This window comes from Humulus lupulus, chromosome X (assembly GCF_963169125.1).
Source record: "Humulus lupulus chromosome X, drHumLupu1.1, whole genome shotgun sequence".
Lineage (NCBI taxonomy): Eukaryota > Viridiplantae > Streptophyta > Magnoliopsida > Rosales > Cannabaceae > Humulus > Humulus lupulus.
Genome location: NC_084802.1, coordinates 212,731,299 through 212,749,031, shown reverse-complemented (window position 1 = coordinate 212,749,031; position 17,733 = coordinate 212,731,299). Strand labels below are relative to the sequence as shown.

The 17,733-nt window shown below is 34.2% G+C and overlaps 1 protein-coding gene across 1 annotated transcript; it reads left to right on the top strand.

Moving 5' to 3' along the window:
* Positions 1-1,566: 1,566 nt before the first annotated feature.
* On the top strand, positions 1,567-17,446 carry LOC133806727 (neutral ceramidase 2-like). Its single transcript, XM_062244819.1, has 9 exons — positions 1,567-1,916; positions 2,299-2,507; positions 13,155-13,445; positions 13,570-13,810; positions 15,200-15,458; positions 15,583-15,708; positions 15,898-15,961; positions 16,048-16,217; positions 16,674-17,446. Exons 1-9 carry the CDS (start codon positions 1,567-1,569, stop codon positions 17,226-17,228), a joined length of 2,265 nt encoding a protein of 754 aa, XP_062100803.1. The 3' UTR covers positions 17,229-17,446.
* Positions 17,447-17,733: the final 287 nt, after the last annotated feature.

Sequence of the window (17,733 nt, the reverse complement as noted above, 5' to 3'; positions counted from 1 at the left end):
TCGTAGTAAAATGTCCTAAAAATATTTTAAGGACTCATAAAAGAGTCCTTAAAACCTTTTTTTTTTTTTTTTTCTGGTAGTAGTATAAAAATAATTTCATGTAAAAAAATCAAAATATATTAGTGGCTTATTAAAATTAAATTAATTTGATTAAAAAAATAAAGTTGAAAGAGCATTTTTGTAATGGTTGATAAAGTATAGGAAGCGTGTGGTATATAGGGCATGCTATTTTTATCTTACGGGTACAATATTATCCAGTTTCATATATGTGGATAAGTTATGACCTTATTTTTTTTATTGATGATATTTATTGTAGTCAGTCGTAGCGAATCTCTTGTAAATTTTTTAGAAAATTTGGATAATTTATTGTATTAAAAACAAAATTCAAATAAAAAGTCTGGATAGTATTGTAGTACTGCTACGACAAAAAAAAAAATTAGAATCATGATTTTGGCATAATAAATTATTCAGATTTTTCAAATAACATACGAGAGATTCTCTATGACTACAACGAACACTATTATATAAAAAAAAAACTAAGATCATAACTTACCCACGTGCTGAAAACAAAGTAATAGCGTACCAGTATAGTAAAAAAGTCTACCTTACCACATATGCTCCCTAAAAAAGTCTACCTTAATTGAGTCGTATTTATACATATAAAAAAGAATTATAAACACCTTATCATATTTATATTTTCGTTCATAATTTTGGTGACGCCATTCGACAAAGACATTTTGTTTGGAAATTTGGTGACAAATTTTGTAATTCATCGTCATTAGTCTCCAAATATTTGGTGAGAAGATTTTCTCCTAAAAATCTTATCATTTTGTGATGCTTTTAATGCGTCGTTGAATGTAGACTTTTAAACAAAAATTGTTAGAATTTTTCACACTACGTTTTTTAAAAAGTGTCGTGAATGAAACACTTTTTGTGACACCTATCACAAAAATCGTTGCAAAAAGTTATTTTGTAACGCCTTAAATGTGTGCTTCTTCAAAAAAATGTTAGAACTTTTTGCAATACATTTTGTGAGAGACGTCATGAAAGATACAAATTTTTGCGACACCTCTCATGAAATGCATCGCAAAAAGTATTGTTTCTTGTAAGTAGTGTGTAGATATTTAAATAGAAAAAAATAAATAAAGACATATACTAATTATAACGATGATGGTCAAATAAAATGTTACTAGATCATTACATTAATTACTTTAAACAATAATATATATTTTTTTTGGTTGGAACTTAAACAAGAATATTAATCTGACCAAACACCGAATTGTTAATAATGTTTTGTTTGGATTCAGTTTGGCGGTTAAACGTATAAATATTCAAAATAAAGGACAAGAAAAAACCTCGTCAATCTCTCTCACCTTCGGAACAACCAAGTGAAGATGCTCTTGTGCCAACTCAAACCAAAGACAATTCCAAGACCAAAGGTAGCTATAACCCATGGAATATTTTGTAGGAAAGAAGAATCCTAAACATCCCAGAATTCAAATACATATACATACATATATATATACACACACGTAATTATGTAAGTACGTACTCAATTTTGAAGCCATGAGAGGACTGAGAATACACTACCAGTACCTCTACTCATCTCTTTTCTCACTACTTGTGAGTAGTGCTATAATTTGGTCTGTGAATAATAGTCTGATAAGGGTGTGTAATGGGGAATACTTGATTGGAGTTGGGAGCTACGACATGACTGGTCCTGCTGCTGGGGTCAACATGATGGGCTATGCTAACATTGAGCAAACTACCGCTGGTGTCCATTTTCGACTACGTGCCAGGACTTTCATAGTGGCCGATGAGGATTCTCAGGGTTCCAGGTTTGCTTTTGTTAATCTTGACTCTGGAATGGCTTCACAACTCGTCACCATTAAACTACTGGACAAACTCAAATCAAGGTATACAACTATACATATACATATAAAATGATAAGTTATTATTACTTTGGTTAAATATATAGAGAAGGGTCTTCACTTTAAGTTCTATTGGTGAGACTTTTATTGTTCTTGACCTGTGAATATATAGTTTTCGGTGCAAATTTTTTTATGATCATGTATATTGTAACTATTTAGAGTATCTTACAAATTTTCACAAAATTTCGAATAGTTTACAGTACCAAAAACTAAATTCAAACATGTTGTTGCACCTGTGACTAATTTTTTTATAAGCGTGGAAATAAACATTTTCTATAGGGCATAAAAATATAGAGCATTTGGCAAAATAGCCATAATCACTTTGGTTGTATAACATTTTCTAATTTTTGAGGTTGTACTGTAACAGGTATGGAAGTTTATACACAGAAGAAAATGTGGCAATTAGTGGTATTCACACACACTCAGGGCCAGGGGGTTATTTGCAGTATGTGGTTTACTCTGTTACATCTCTAGGTTTTGTACAACAATCATTTGATGCTATTGTCAATGCAATTGAGCAGAGCCTTGTTCAGGCTCATGAAAACCTCAAACCAGGTTCAATTTTCATCAACCAAGGTAATAATTTATGAGTTTATTTTTCTAGTGTTATTTATACAAACTCTTTTGAATATTTCAACTTAGGACAACTAGTTTTTTCTTCATCGAATTATTTAATGTTTGTCTTTTATCTTTTAATTTCTTTTGCTTTACAAATGTTCTTCTACGCAGAACTCCAACTATTGAAAACTCTATTCTGTTCGTTTTGCCAAAAGAAAAAAATAAACAGAATTATAGTACGATATTTTTAGAATCAGGGAGCAGACTCATATAGAGACGAGGTGGGCAGCCGCCTCGAGTTAAAAAAAAAAAAAATTAAAAATATATGTATTTTAATTAATTAATATATATATTTTTAATTAAAACTAATATATAACAATTAATACTTTGACATAATGATCATGTTCCATGCCAAAATCTTTATTATTATTAATAAAATATTTTTAAATTAGCACAACCATCCAAGCTAGAACATTTATTGTTGTTAATTGTTAGCTTTAAATAATATTTAATATTACATACAAAGTCTGACATTGTTTAGAGAGTAAAATTTGTTCTAATTTTCTTCCATGTAATCTTAATCTCCTCATTTGAACTTTTCGAATAAAAAACATAATATATAGTTTTTTTTTTTGTAAGACTTACATTGTTTTAGAAGTAGAGATTTGTTGTGCCAAGTATATAAGAAAGAACACCACAAAACAGAAGCTTTAATCAAGATACAAATTTAAAGACCAAAAAAATTGATCAAACAAATAACAGTAAAACAAAGAATAACAAAATAACAGGAAACAACACACCAAAATTTACTTGGTTTGAACTAGAGCAAAAATTGCTACTAGTCTACATCAAAGGGGCGGCCACTATTATTGATTCTTTCTTTATACAATTCTCTTTACAACCTTTACAACACTCTTGTTTCTGTTCCTCTCAAGATGTTACAATTTTAGAGACTAAAACTTGTTCTTTTTCACAACCAGTTAAAAAACTAAAGTAATACAAACTTATATAGCAAAGTATTACAAGTAAAGAAATAGAACCAACAAACTTCACAGAAACAGTTAGAAGTTAGTTTTCTGGACCAATATAACAAACTTCCACCTTGGTTCAGAAACTAAACTTGAACTAGTGACTGCCCAAATAGCCTCGTAGGGCCTATCCATCTTGTAATTGAATGAGATCCAAGCAGTGATAAAACTTGCTGCCTGGAGGTACTTTAGTAATCATATCAGATGGATTATGTTCAGTAGGAATCTTCTTAACTTTCACCAAACCTTGAGCAATAACTTCTCTCACAAAATGTAGTTTGATATCTACATGTTTTGTTCTTTCATGGTACACTTGATTTTTAGACAAGTGTATAGCACTTTGGTTATCACAGGGAATAGTAATGACATCATTCTGTAGCTTCAGTTCCTTAGCAATACCTTCAAGCCACATAACTTCTTTAATCGCCTCAGTGAGAGCAATGTATTCAGCCTCTGTGGTGGACAGGGCTACAACCTTCTTTCCAACTAATTGTTGTGCCAAATGCAGTAAACACATAGCCAGACAGAGATTTTCTTGTATTTAAGCACCCGACATAATCGGAGTCGACAAAACCTTTTATTATTGCTGTCCCTTTTTGACCTTCAACAGTTCCACCATAAACCAAACTTCTCCCTAGAGTGCCTTTGATGTACCTTAAAATCCATTTTAGAGCATGCCAATGAATTTTACTAGGATTTGACATGGAACGGCTCACTATACTCACGGCATAAGCAATATCGGGCCAAGTACACACCATTACATACATCAAGGATCCTACTGCATTTGCATATGGAATATCATCCATATAGACTCCCTCTTCATGTGTTTTAGGACTTTGTTCAAAACTGAGCTTGAATTGTTGAGATAAAGGTACAGTTACTGTTAGAGAATATTATTTTATTGCTTAATGGAAAAGTGGAAAAACAAAAAATACAACTCATGCAAAAATACAATAGACAAGGTAATTGATTAAATAAATATTACAACTCAATTGCTCAAAATACAAGTAACTAGAAGATGTAGGAGAAGAAGATTACAAACTCAAAACAATAATAGTACAAGTAAATAAGATCAACAAGATCAAAAGAATGAAAACACAAAGAAACTCTCACACAACCAAAGTGTAGAGTAGTGGGGATCACCAACTTGAACAAGGTTCAAGACCTTTGTCCAAAAGCTTATTTCCCCCTATTCTCTAAGCACTAAGGGATCTCTCAAGGAAATAACTCTCTGGAATAATCAAGTCTCAATGTGTATTTTTCAGCCAAGTGCTTTGTGGATGAAAAATGGTGTATCATACAAGTGAGCATTAGGCTCCTATTTATAGAGTTTAAGACACCCTTTGGATTTCAAATTCCACCAACCCCCATGACTGTTACCAATGTTTAATTGGATTAATATGGAATTAAAATTGAGATTTGTGAGTTATTTGGGTTTTTAGAACCATTCAACACATTTGGAAAAAACTGAAAATTTGGCCTGAAATGCACCTATGGCTGCGGCCAGGGACATCAGTGGCCGCGGCCACTACTCTTTGTCCCCAGGCCGCGGCTACCATCATTTAGTGGCCGCAACCACAACCCATTTTCAGCACTTGAAAATGTGTTGTTTTTCCAAACGGTTCCAAACCCTCCCAAATGATTTTGTAACTCCCAAAACACATTATTGGGGTTAAAATCATATCTCCAACATCCATATTTCATAATGGCTTTATGAAATCCAATCTCAAATGTGTAACATATAATATACACATTATTGGGTAATATTTGAGAGTTACAAATTTGTAACTGATTTTGTAACTCCAAAATATGTCACATTTGGACACACACATGTGTCCAATTTTGTGACTCTCAATAATATGTTACAATGTGTGACAAATCACATTTTGTCACATTATTTAATCTAATATTATATTATATGAAATAGTATAACATTCCCCCACTAGATTAAATAATCACTTTTTGTAACACTTATTTAATCAATCAAACATTATATTAATATATAATATTCCCACACTTGATTAAATAATCATTCTCTATAGAAACCTTTGCATTGGTGCATAAAGTAAAATGTCTTTTGACTTGAATTTTACCTTAGTGTAATTATCACAAAGTTTGTTGAAATTTTGGTTGCCGAAGCATTGAACCACTATCTCTTGATAACAAACCGGTGATAATACACACACCTTTGTTATGTTCACTTGAGACCTCAATGTCTCGCTTTTGCACCGTTAATAGCCATGTGCACATTCCATTCATAGACTTTTTTTGAGAATGACTCCCAATTCTCATGACGGGCGGCACCACCCCTAGGTCTATATAGGTAGAACTCTTACAGTATTTTGTTACCCTAAAATACTTGTCTTTTCAAGACTGAGTTCTATTAAAAATCATTTCGGTTTTAACCCTCATTTTGGTAACACACTAGTACTCATATCTCAGATGGGACAAAATTTGAGTACTACTATCTATTCACTTGATTGACTTGTTATTACCTATTGAACCTAATACTAGTTTGCTTACTAGTATTAAGATAGGTTACCATCAACCGTGAATCTCTTTAGGGAATCTAAGTCCCACCCCTTGAAATGTAGAAATGATTCCATTTGAATCATTTCTTTTCTCATGTATGCATACTTAGACACTCCCATTATTTTATTCAAACTTTGTTGCTAGCCATAGTTTGATTAAAATAGTTACCCCTTTAAAATAGTGATTTTGACCATAGTCAACACCCCCACAATTTTATAGTTTAATATCCAAGATAAACATTTGAATATTAATTCTAGAAACCTCTTTGTTTCTAAAATTCTCCTTTATGTTTTAAATTGATTCCTTCTTGAATCAAAATATTACAAAAAGTAACTTTAGACACCAAGCATGTCTGGATTTATCCAATCTATATATAGCGAATGTGATTTAGAATGTGGAATTCCAAATCACCTATTTGATAGAATGACCAAATTAATCAATTAATTAACAACAAAATAAATTGATTAACTTTGGAGCATCACCCCCACATTTCTCATATAGTGATAATAAAATATCACTTTAAAATAGAAACATCTTCATTTCTAATAAGTCATTTATCCTCCAAGATAAATCTAGACCTAAGATTCTCAAAGTTCATCATGAGTCCTTAAGCTTCATGATAAACACTCAATGGATCAAGATAAAAAAACCTCAATGTTTATCTTGATTCATTTACTTGCTAAAGCAAGACACACTTATTTGAAAGTAACTTTCACTTGGTTGCTTTCTTTTATATATTTCACAAAATAAAATGCGAACACAAGTGTAATGTGAGAATTTCTCAAACAAATAATCACATTTTGAAACAATAGGTGTACACACTTACCTATTATTTTAACAAGTTCATTTTGAAACTTTATTAATGTCTCATAGCAAAATAAAGAATCATCATAGAATAATACTTTAATTTTGTTGATAGCTTTCAAGAGTACAAGCTTTATTACAAAATAACAATTTTCCCAATAAGGCACATAAACATGGTAATCATGCTAGGATCTCTTCTTCCTTTTCTATAGCATTTACCTCATTTTTATGTGGGTCCTTTCGGTACCTACACACTCTAGCATAGTGCCCGGGTTTTCCACAAACAAAACAATGACCTCTCATGTCTTTGAATTGTCCATGATCTTTCTTTGGACCTAAAGGGTTCCCGCTACCCATTTTGTTGTTGTTGTTGCCCTTTGGATGCTTGTGTGAAACCGCATTGGCCTTGGAAGTCTCATCTTTAGACTCATTCACATCCTTGTCTCTTATTCTCGATTCCTCTTCAATTCTAATGTGTTTTTGGATCTCTTCCAAAGTGTAATCCTCATTCTTATGGAGGATTCTTTTCCTATAGCTCCTCCAAGTTGGTGGTAATTTTTCCACTATTGCACCAACTTGGAAGGCCTCGGGAAGCTCAATCTTGAGAACTTTCAACTTGTTCACAATCACTTGTAACTCATGAATTTGAGGTAAAAGAGTTTTCCCATCAATGAAAGAAAATTCAAAATATTGAGAAATTAAGAATTTTCTTGTACCTTCTTCCTCAGCCTTGTACTTACTCTCCAAGGCATCCCAAATCTCCTTCGCGGATTTGGTATTGGTATAGAGATCATATAGCCTATCGGATAAGGCATTAAGAATATGACCCCTACAAAGAAGGTTGTCCTCTTCTCTCTTCCTTATTTTCTCCACCTCTTCGGGAGTGTCTTTGTTGGATGGCTCGGCTATAGGTGCCAAGGATGACTCAAGGATGTAGGCTATCTTGAGTGTTGTCAAAAGGAATTTCACCTTGTCTTGTCACCTAGTGAAATTGGATCCATCAAACCTATCCAACCTCACTAGGTCTTGGTTCATGATTTTGATGGTCTCCCCTTCCATTGAAACAAAGAGAAAAATAAGCTTTTGATTGTTAGATAATATTATTTTATTTCTCAATGGAAAAGTGGAAAAACAAAAAATACAACTCTATGCAAAAATACAATAGACAAGGTAATTGATTAAATAAATATTACAACTCAATTGCTCAAAATACAAGTAACTAGAAAGATGTAGGAGAAGAAGATTACAAACTCAAAACAATAATAATACAAGTAAATAAGATCAACAAGATCAAAAGAATGAAAACACAAAGAAACTCTCACACAACCAAAGTGTAGAGTAGTGGGATCACCAACTTGAACAAGGTTCAAGACCTTTTGACCAAAAGCTTATTTCCCCATATTCTCTAAGCACTAAGGGATCTCTCAAGGAAATAACTCTCTGGAATAATCAAGCCTCAAGGTGTATTTTTCAGCCAAGTGCTTTGTGGATGAAAAATGGTGTATCATACAAGTGAGCATTAGACTCCTATTTATAGAGTTTGAGACACCCTTTGGATTTCAAATTCCACCAACCCCCATGGCTGTTACCAATGTTTAATTGGATTAATATGGAAGTAAAATTGAGATTTGGGAGTTATTTGAGTTTTTAGAACCGTTCAACACATTTGGAAAAAACTGAAAATTTGGCCTGAAATGCACCTATGGCCGCGGCCACAGCCCATTTTCAGCACTTGAAAATGTGTTGTTTTTCCAAACGGTTCCAAACCCTCCCAAATTATTTTGTAACTCCCAAAACACATTATTGGGGTTAAAATCATATCTCCAACAGCCATATTTCATAATGGCTTTATGAAATCCAATCTCAAATGTGTAACATATAATATACACATTATTGGGTAATATTTGGGAGTTACAAATTTGTAACTGATTTTGTAACTCCAAAATATGTCACATTTGGGCACACACATGTGCCCAATTTTGTGACTCTCAATAATATGTTACAAGGTGTGACAAATCACATTTTGTCACATTATTTAATCTAATATTATATTATATGAAATAATATAACATTCCTCCACTAGATTAAATAATCACTTTTTGTAACACTTATTTAATCAATCAAACATTATATTAATATATAATAGTTACAGGCTTGGCAATAGACATCCCAAACCTATCAAGGAGCTTTCTCAAATAAGACTCTTGTGAATAATACAACAGCCTTTTACTTTTGTTTCTCTTAATGTCGATACCCAAAATCCTTTTCGTAGCACCCAAATCCTTCATTTGAAACTCATTTTTCAGCTCACCTTTAATCCTTTCAATTTCACTTTTGTCATTACTTGTCAATAGTATATCATCAACGTATAAGAGTAAAATTACAAACATACTTTCACAGATAAACTTGAAGTAAACACAATTATCAAACTTACTTCTTTTGAACTTGATTCGAGTCATGAATTGATCAAAACGCTTGTTCCATTGTCTCAGAGATTGCTTTAAGCCATATAATGACTTATTTAACTTGCACACATAATCTTCCTTTCCTTTGACCACAAATCCCTCAGGCTGAGTCATAAGAATTGTTTCATCAAGATCTCCATACAAAAATGTCGTTTTTACATCCAATTGCTCAAGCTCGAGATCAAAATTTGCCACCTTAGCCAAAAGGATCCTTATAGATCTGTGCTTCACAACTGGAGAAAAAACATCATTGAAATCAATGCCTTCCCTTTGTATGAATCCACGAGCAACAAGCCTAGCCTTGAATCTGCCTTTTTCAACCCCAGGAATTCCTTCTTTAATCTTGAAAATCCACTTACAGCTTACCAATCTAGAACCAGTAGGCCTTTTTACTAAACTCCATGTATTATTTTCATATAGAGATTTCATCTCCTCATCCATGGCTGTAAGCCATTTTTTTCCGTCCTTACAAGCAATAGCAGTTTTAAAACTCTTAGGTTCATCATCAAGGACTTCACTTGCTATCACTAATTAGAAGGCCATTAAATCTGCATAACCAAATCTCTCAGGAGCTTTAATTTTCCTCTTAGTTCTGTCACGTGCGAGCATGTAGTCATCCTCTTCAGGTTGTGATTAAACTGATTGTTCTTCAATTTGATCTTCCTCTTCAAGAAGCCAATTCCCAACTTGATCATGTTCAGGCTTTTCATGATGTTCCACCTCAACTTCATATCTCTCAGCATCTGATTTAATTTTCTGTTGGCTACTTTCACCTTGCACATTTTCTCTGGTTTTATATGCCATCTCTGACTCATTAAACACAACATCACGACTTATAATACATATTTTATACCCTTGTTCCAAACACCAAAGTTTATAGGCCTTCACTCCACTTGGGTACCCAATAAACATGCACTTTAAAGCTCGAGGCTCTAGTTTTTCCTGCCTAACGTGTACATAAGCAACACACCCAAAAACTTTGAGCATTTCCAAATTCGGTGGATGACCAGACCAAACCTCCTTAGGTGTTTTCATGTTGAGAGTTGTAGAGGGACATCTATTAATCAGAAAACTTGCTGTCATCACAGCTTCTGCCCAGAATATTTTTGGTAGATTAGCACTTAACAACATGCATCTCACACGCTCAAGTATAGTTCTGTTGAATCTTTCAGCTAATCCGTTTTGTTGAGGAGTACGAGCAACTGTCTTGTGTCCTGCTATTCCATTAGCTTTACAGTAGTCATTGAACATGTTATCACAAAATTCAAGTCCATTGTTAGTACGGAATCTCTTAACCTTTCTTCTGTTTGGTTCTCAATGAGAGTTTTCAAATTCTTGAAATTTTCAAAGGCTTCATCCTTAGTTTTCAAGATGAAAATCCAGAGTTTCCTTGAGTAGTCATCTACGATAGTCATAAAGTATCTAGCACTTGAATGGGAAATAGTTCTTGATGATCCCCACAAGTCTGAATGAACATAATCAAGGGTGCCTTTAGTACTTTGTTGCCCAACATTGAACTTGACTCTACAGGACTTTCCAAAAACACAGTGTTCACAAAATCTTTGTTTTTCCACTTTGTCACCACATAGCAGACCCTATTTTCCCAATTCAATAAGACCTCTTTCACTCACATGTCCCAACCTCATATGCCATAAATCAGATTTGGATTGAACTTTATCTGAGACAGATGCAACAGACTTGATTATAACATCACCTTCCAAAAAATAAAGCCCATTTTTCTTAAGTCCTCTCATGACTACCATAGATCCTCTAATAACTTTCAGAATACCATTCTCACCTTTAAACGAGTATCCTTTCTTGTCTAGCTCCCGAAGAGATATTAAATTCCTTTTTAAATCATGAACATATCTAACTTCTTGTAAAATTCTTTCTACTCCATCATGGAACTTGAATCGAATTGTACCTACTCCAGCAATTTTACAAGACTTATTATTACCAAGTAAAACAGATCCTCCTTCCTTATCACAAAAATCTTCAAAACATGATTTGTTTGGTGTCATATGAAATGAGCAACCAGAGTCCATTATCCATTATGTTTCAAAATTATTACTTGACACCATTAGAGCTTCAGCAGATTCATATCCATCCGAAAACATGGCAACATCTCCTCCTGATTCTTTTGATTTTTCATAGTTCGAACTACCCTTTTGTCTGTCAAGACAGAACGTCTGTGTATGACCAACCTTCCGACAATAGTAGCATCTGATATTGGGTGCATTTCCACCATTTTTGTAATCTGAACCATTTCTATAATCCCCATTTCTTGAATGTGACTTTGATCGTCTCCTTTCTGACTTGTTATCTTTCTTGAATGTTCTTCCTCTCATTGTAAGTCCTTCACCATTAACAGAAGACTTTGGCTCATTTCTTTCGTTCAATTCTTTTGAGTTTAAAGCAGCCTGTACCTCATCAAGTGACAGAGACTCTCTTCCAAACAAAAGAGTTTCTTTAAAATGTGAGTAAGTCTTTGGTAAAGAACATAGTAGAAGTAATGCTTGATCTTCATCATCTATTGAAACATCAATATTCTCTAAATCAAGAATCAATGTATCAAACACATCCAATTGTTCATCATCAGGTTTGTTTTCTTGCATCTTAAAAGAATACAAAGCTTGCTTGAGATATAGACGATTTACCAGGGATTTAGTCATGTACAAGCCTTCAAGCTTTGTCCAAATCCTTGCTGCTGTCTTCTCCTTAGAGACTTATCTGAGAACTTTGTCACTGAGACTTAAGATAATTGTACTGTGAGCCTTCTCTAACAGAGCTTTCTTATCTTTTTCCTCCAAAGACTTATCGAGACGATCTTCCCCAGAAAGAGCTTTAAGTAGACCCTGTTGAACCAGTAGAGCCCTCATCTTTAATCGCCATAATCCGAAATCGTTTTGTCCAGTGAATTTCTCAACCTCATACTTGGCGGAAGCCATCACAGGCCAGCTCCACACTCACCGCACCAATTTTTTGTGCCCAGTATATCAGAAAGAACACCACAAAACAGAAGCTTTAATCAAGATACAAATTTAAAGACCAAAAAAATTGATCAACCAAATAACAGTAAAACAAAGAATAACAAAATAACAAGAAACAACACACCAAAATTTACTTGGTTCGAACTAGAGCAAAAAATGCTACTAGTCTACATCCCAGGGACAACCACTATTATTGATTCTTTCTTTATACAATTCTCTTTACACCCTTACAACACTCTTGTCTCTATTCCACTCAAGATGTTACAATTTTAGAGAATAAAACTTGTTCTTTTTCACGACCAGTTAAAAAGCTAAAGTATTACAAACTTATATAGCAAAGTATTACAAGTAAAGAAATAGAACCAACAAACTTAACGAAAACAGTTAGAAGTTAGTTGCCTGGACCAATATAACAAGATTTTATTTCTTTTTTTATAAATATATGTAATTACATGCACGAATGTCAAGTAATGCACAATAAAATGAATTAAAAATTGATTTTTTTTGTTAAGATTTTACTATATTGTGTATATTTTTATTATTTAATATCGATTTAAATAAACCGTCCCGCTAAAGTTAAATGTTTGTTCGGCCACAGTTTTAAAATAATTAGTGAAAATAAATTCCTTTAAATGTTACTCTGCAAAATGTTTCTTTTGATAAGTTTTTGTTCAAAAAAAAAATATATCTATAACATGCAAAGTGATTAGGACTATTTCGCCAAATGCTCTACATTTTTACGAGTTGTTGTTATTTTTATGCAAAGTGAACTATGATAAATTTTGTGTCCTTTTTTTTAAATAGAACATAACAATGTGATTCCAACACTAAAAATTCTTCATACAGGGGATGTGGAAAACGGAGGAATAAGCAGGAGCCCAAGTGCGTATCTGCTAAATCCAGAGGAGGAGAGAGCTCGATACCAAAGCAACGTCGATAGCTTAATGACGCTTTTGAAGTTTGTAGACAGCACAAGCGGTAAGAGCCTCGGAAGCTTCAGCTGGTTTGCCACGCACGGAACCTCAATGACCAAAAACAACAGGCTTATAAGTGGCGACAACAAGGGCGCTGCTGCCAGGTTCTTCGAGGACTGGTTCGCTTCATCACCACCAATCAACTCCTCCTCTACCACCCCAGGTAATGATATTATAATTAGTGAGCAAATTAAGTAATGACCTTTTTCTCTTTATTTGCCGAATTCTGAATTGTTGTTTGATTTTTTTCATGGCTAAACATATATAAGATATTGGTGAATTAATAGTTGAGAGAGCGCAAAGAATCAAAGCCACGGGAGGAAAGCTTTGCGGTCAAACGACAAGCCAAGGGTTCAAGGTGAGAAAAAACAACGGGTCGCTGTTTGTGGGAGCTTTTTGCCAGTCCAATGTAGGAGATGTGACACCAAATGTTTTGGGAGCTTTTTGTAGTGACACTGGACAACCTTGTGATTTTAATCACTCCTCTTGTAATGGCGATAACCAACTTTGTTTGGGCCGTGGACCCGGGTACGTACTCTGTAGCACCTTCTTCACAATATTATATTGTCTATGGTGTCATTCAATTACCATTTCAAAAGAGAATTGCTAAGGGCACTGCTTGTGTCCAACACCACAAAAAGTGGCATATCGCTATTTGTATAATTCAATATCAGATATCGCTAACCAATTATGAGTTATCACTTCGTATGTTGTTCGACACTTTAAGATGTCAAATAACAATACTCTTTCAAAATAGAAAAAGAATGTAATTGTGTAAAATATTTGTTGACGCAGTTTTTCGCCAACAGGTAATTAAGAAAATAAGATAATGAGATTAGTGCTAAGTAATGAACCGAAACAGATGAATAATCTTAAAATGAACTAATGATACGAATATTTTTTTAGGTGGTTCAAAGGTTAAAATCATTCTACTCCACCAGCCAATATTATTGCTATATTTCTGGTATTCTTTACAGGGTATTTCTTTACACCATAGAATCCAACCCCTTACAGCTCTCAGGGTCTCCATATTTATAGGAGAGGACACCTGAGGGTTGGCAAGGGGGTCATCCCGTGACCTCCTTACCCATCATGTCACTTCTGTGACATTCATGATTAATTCCTAAAACCTGATAAATGAAGTGTAGTCTAATCAATAGGTAAGAGGGATAATGGGCCGCACGGCCCAACCCAGTCATGGGTGCCTGAACACGCACGTTTATACTGAGTGTCCGATAATTCAGGGATATATCAGACACGTGATGTCTGATATATGCACATTTACATTGCGTGGTTGATTTTATAAAGGGTCACAGCTTCCAACTCAGGCCCGTGCCTCGAGCAGGATGCCTTCTTAACCCGCGGTCTTCATACCTCTGACTCGGCTCCTTAGTAATCTTAATAAACTTTTGGATACCTCGAGCTTAAGAGGTAGGACCTGATAACAGCAGCTTCGGCCACATGGTTGATATAACTATGCCATATCTCAACTTTCTAATAGCCCGTGGAAAATGAGGGCGTACAATGTTTAACTGACGTTGAAATTTTTTGCGTTTTTACAATATAAGTCAACTCTTTTGATAGACGCTATTTAAGAAAATTATTTGTGGTAGTATAGGAAAATATTAATTCATATTAAGATTAATGGTGAGGGTACTTTTTATAAGATACCTAACTAATACTATATGAACCGATATTATTAGTGTAATCTAATATCAAGTCTAATAAATATGTTGTTAGCATGAAGTTTAAAATAGCAACATTCTTGTATTAAATATGTTGTTTTGTTTTGAGTGGAGTAGTCATAGACAAATGTTGCTCACACATTTTTCACGTGTACATTCTAATACATAACAACATACAAATATAAAGGATTCTTGGCTTTTCATGTTTTATGTTATTGTGTTCACGTAACAGGTATCCAGATGAAATTCTGAGCACGAAGATCATAGGGGAGACACAGTTTCAAAAGGCCGTTGATCTATTTACCTCTGCTACAGAACAACTGACTGGGAAGATTGATTATCGTCATGTGTATCTTAATTTCACTAATATTGAGGTTGAGTTAGATAACAACAATGTAGTGCACACGTGCCCTGCTGCTCTTGGACCAGGTTTTGCTGCTGGAACTACTGATGGACCTGGTTTCCCTGGCTTTCAACAAGGTGATAAAGAGGTCGGTCACCATACATATATATATATATATATATATATATATAATCTCTTCTCTTCATTACTTTTTCATTGTATTCAACTACAAAACGTTTTGGTGCTATTTCTTTTTTCCCTGAAAACTATAGATAAGTGAGAAGTGGAGAAAAGAAAGGGACATACTGAAAAAACCAAGCCAATTTCAAGTGGACTGCCAAAAGCCTAAGCCAGTTTTGCTCGACACTGGTGAAATGTTTGACCCTTATGCATGGGCGGTAAGACTAATCTACATACATACTCAACTCTAACTTAATATATAATCAGATCTCTAGAGACTCTCTCTTTTGACTTATTATTATTATTATTTTGGACCCGACATTTGTTTGAAATTAGATTTTAATGCCATGTTTCATCTCAAAATCAATCGGCAAAGAGTTCAATATTAATAATGGATATAAATGCAGCCTGCGATTATTCCAATTCAAATGCTGAGGTTGGGAAAGCTGATCATACTTGCTGTTCCAGGAGGTTAGTTTCTTATTATAACATAATTTAAGCATGATTTTCCTGCCATTAATGTTATATTTTTTCTAAGCTACTGCTGGAACTTGCAGAGTTTACCACAATGGCCGGGCGACGGCTTAGAGAAGCAGTTAAGGAGACACTTATAAGCTTTGGTGGTGGTGAATTTAAAGACGACGCACATGTTGTTATAGCTGGTTTGTCAAACACTTATTCACAATACATAGCTACTTTTGAAGAATACACGCAACAACGATATGAGGTACTTAATACTCATATAAGTAATAAGTAGTACTCATTAGCAACTAATTATACCTATTTGATCTGTTAAGATAAGCTCTGGTTCCTGTAATCACAGTAGTATATCACAAATAAGAGATGAAGTAACAATAAAGAACACTTAAAAGAATTACTACTTGGTTCAGTGGACTGACAGTTAATCACTTCAGCCACATACATCCAAGGCATTGTTCGTATACCCTTAGTCAAAATCTACTAGAATATCAGTATTACACCAACATGTGGACCAAATTTTGTCCAAAAATTTGCAGCACATAACAGTATGCATTATTTTTTTCCTAAAGAAGGACAAATCCGCTGTACTATTTAATTAGCTGTTATAACTAAATACTTAACTAACTCAGCTTCTAGCTTTTAGTTTGATAAACCAATCAGAGACACTTAACATGAACTGATCAATACACAATCAAATTTGCAGGCTTCTTCAACTCTCTATGGTCCTCATACCTTGTCAGCATATCTCCAAGAGTTTAAGAAATTAGCCAAAGCAATGGCTACCGGACAAACTATCACCAAGGGTCCCTCGCCACCTGATCTTTCCGCTGTCCTGCGTCGACCCGTGCTGGGACCATTTGGGGATTCACCTCCCTCAGGAGTGAGCTTTGGTGATATGAAAGAGGACATAAAAGTACCAAAGAGTGGCTTCTTTAACAGAGGGGAGAAACCCCATGCAACATTTTGGAGTGCCAACCCAAGCTATGATCTCTTGACAGAAGGAACGTTTGCTGTTGTAGAGACTCTTATTCAAGGAAAGGGGTGGATTCCAGCTTATGATGATGATGATTTCAGCTTGTTCTTTAAATACAAATTGGATGAAAGTGGCTTGTACAGCTTGGCTAAGATAGAATGGGAAATACCAAAGGATGCTATGTCTGGTGTGTACAGACTAAGGCACTTTGGCTCGTCAAGGAAAGCAAAAGACTCCCCAATCGTATATTTTACTGGCGCTTCTAGTGCATTTGCAGTATCATAGTGAAGTTTTAGAGCTTTACTGACTGACTGAGCCCACCTTTTCCTGTTGTAAAAACGACAATAATAAGTAGGAAACGACAATATAAGTCTGCAATTCTCACCTTGATTGGCCAGGCCTTACAATGTGTTGATAGTACTGCAAACCACAATACTATGTTCTATATTGTACAGAAGTCTGTAAACGTAGTAACCAATCAACAATATATATAATAAAGTTGATTGCCCTCATATGTTGCTCCTGTAAAAAATGGAAATCAGCCATTATTTTGTCATCTGATATTAGTTTTTTTAAAATTTTTTTTTTTTTTTAAATGTGTATTCTCCAGCTCATTAGGTATACCTATATCTACCTACAAAATTCATCAAAATTTTCATTTTTTTTTTATTACACTATTAAAATGGTGATCTGATTGTGCTTTAATTAATATTTATAACAATACAATAAGAGTTATACAAATATAAAACAAAAGTAGGATGAATAAGCACGTTTTAAAAAAACCAACACC

Bases quoted from the DNA above. Each gene is read 5' to 3' on its own strand.
- LOC133806727 (XM_062244819.1), top strand. From the start codon at position 1,567: ATGAGAGGACTGAGAATACACTACCAGTACCTCTACTCATCTCTTTTC. The intron at 15,709-15,897 runs GTAAGACTAATC...ATATAAATGCAG, and splicing joins TTGACCCTTATGCATGGGCG to CCTGCGATTATTCCAATTCA. The intron at 15,962-16,047 runs GTTAGTTTCTTA...TGGAACTTGCAG, and splicing joins CATACTTGCTGTTCCAGGAG to AGTTTACCACAATGGCCGGG.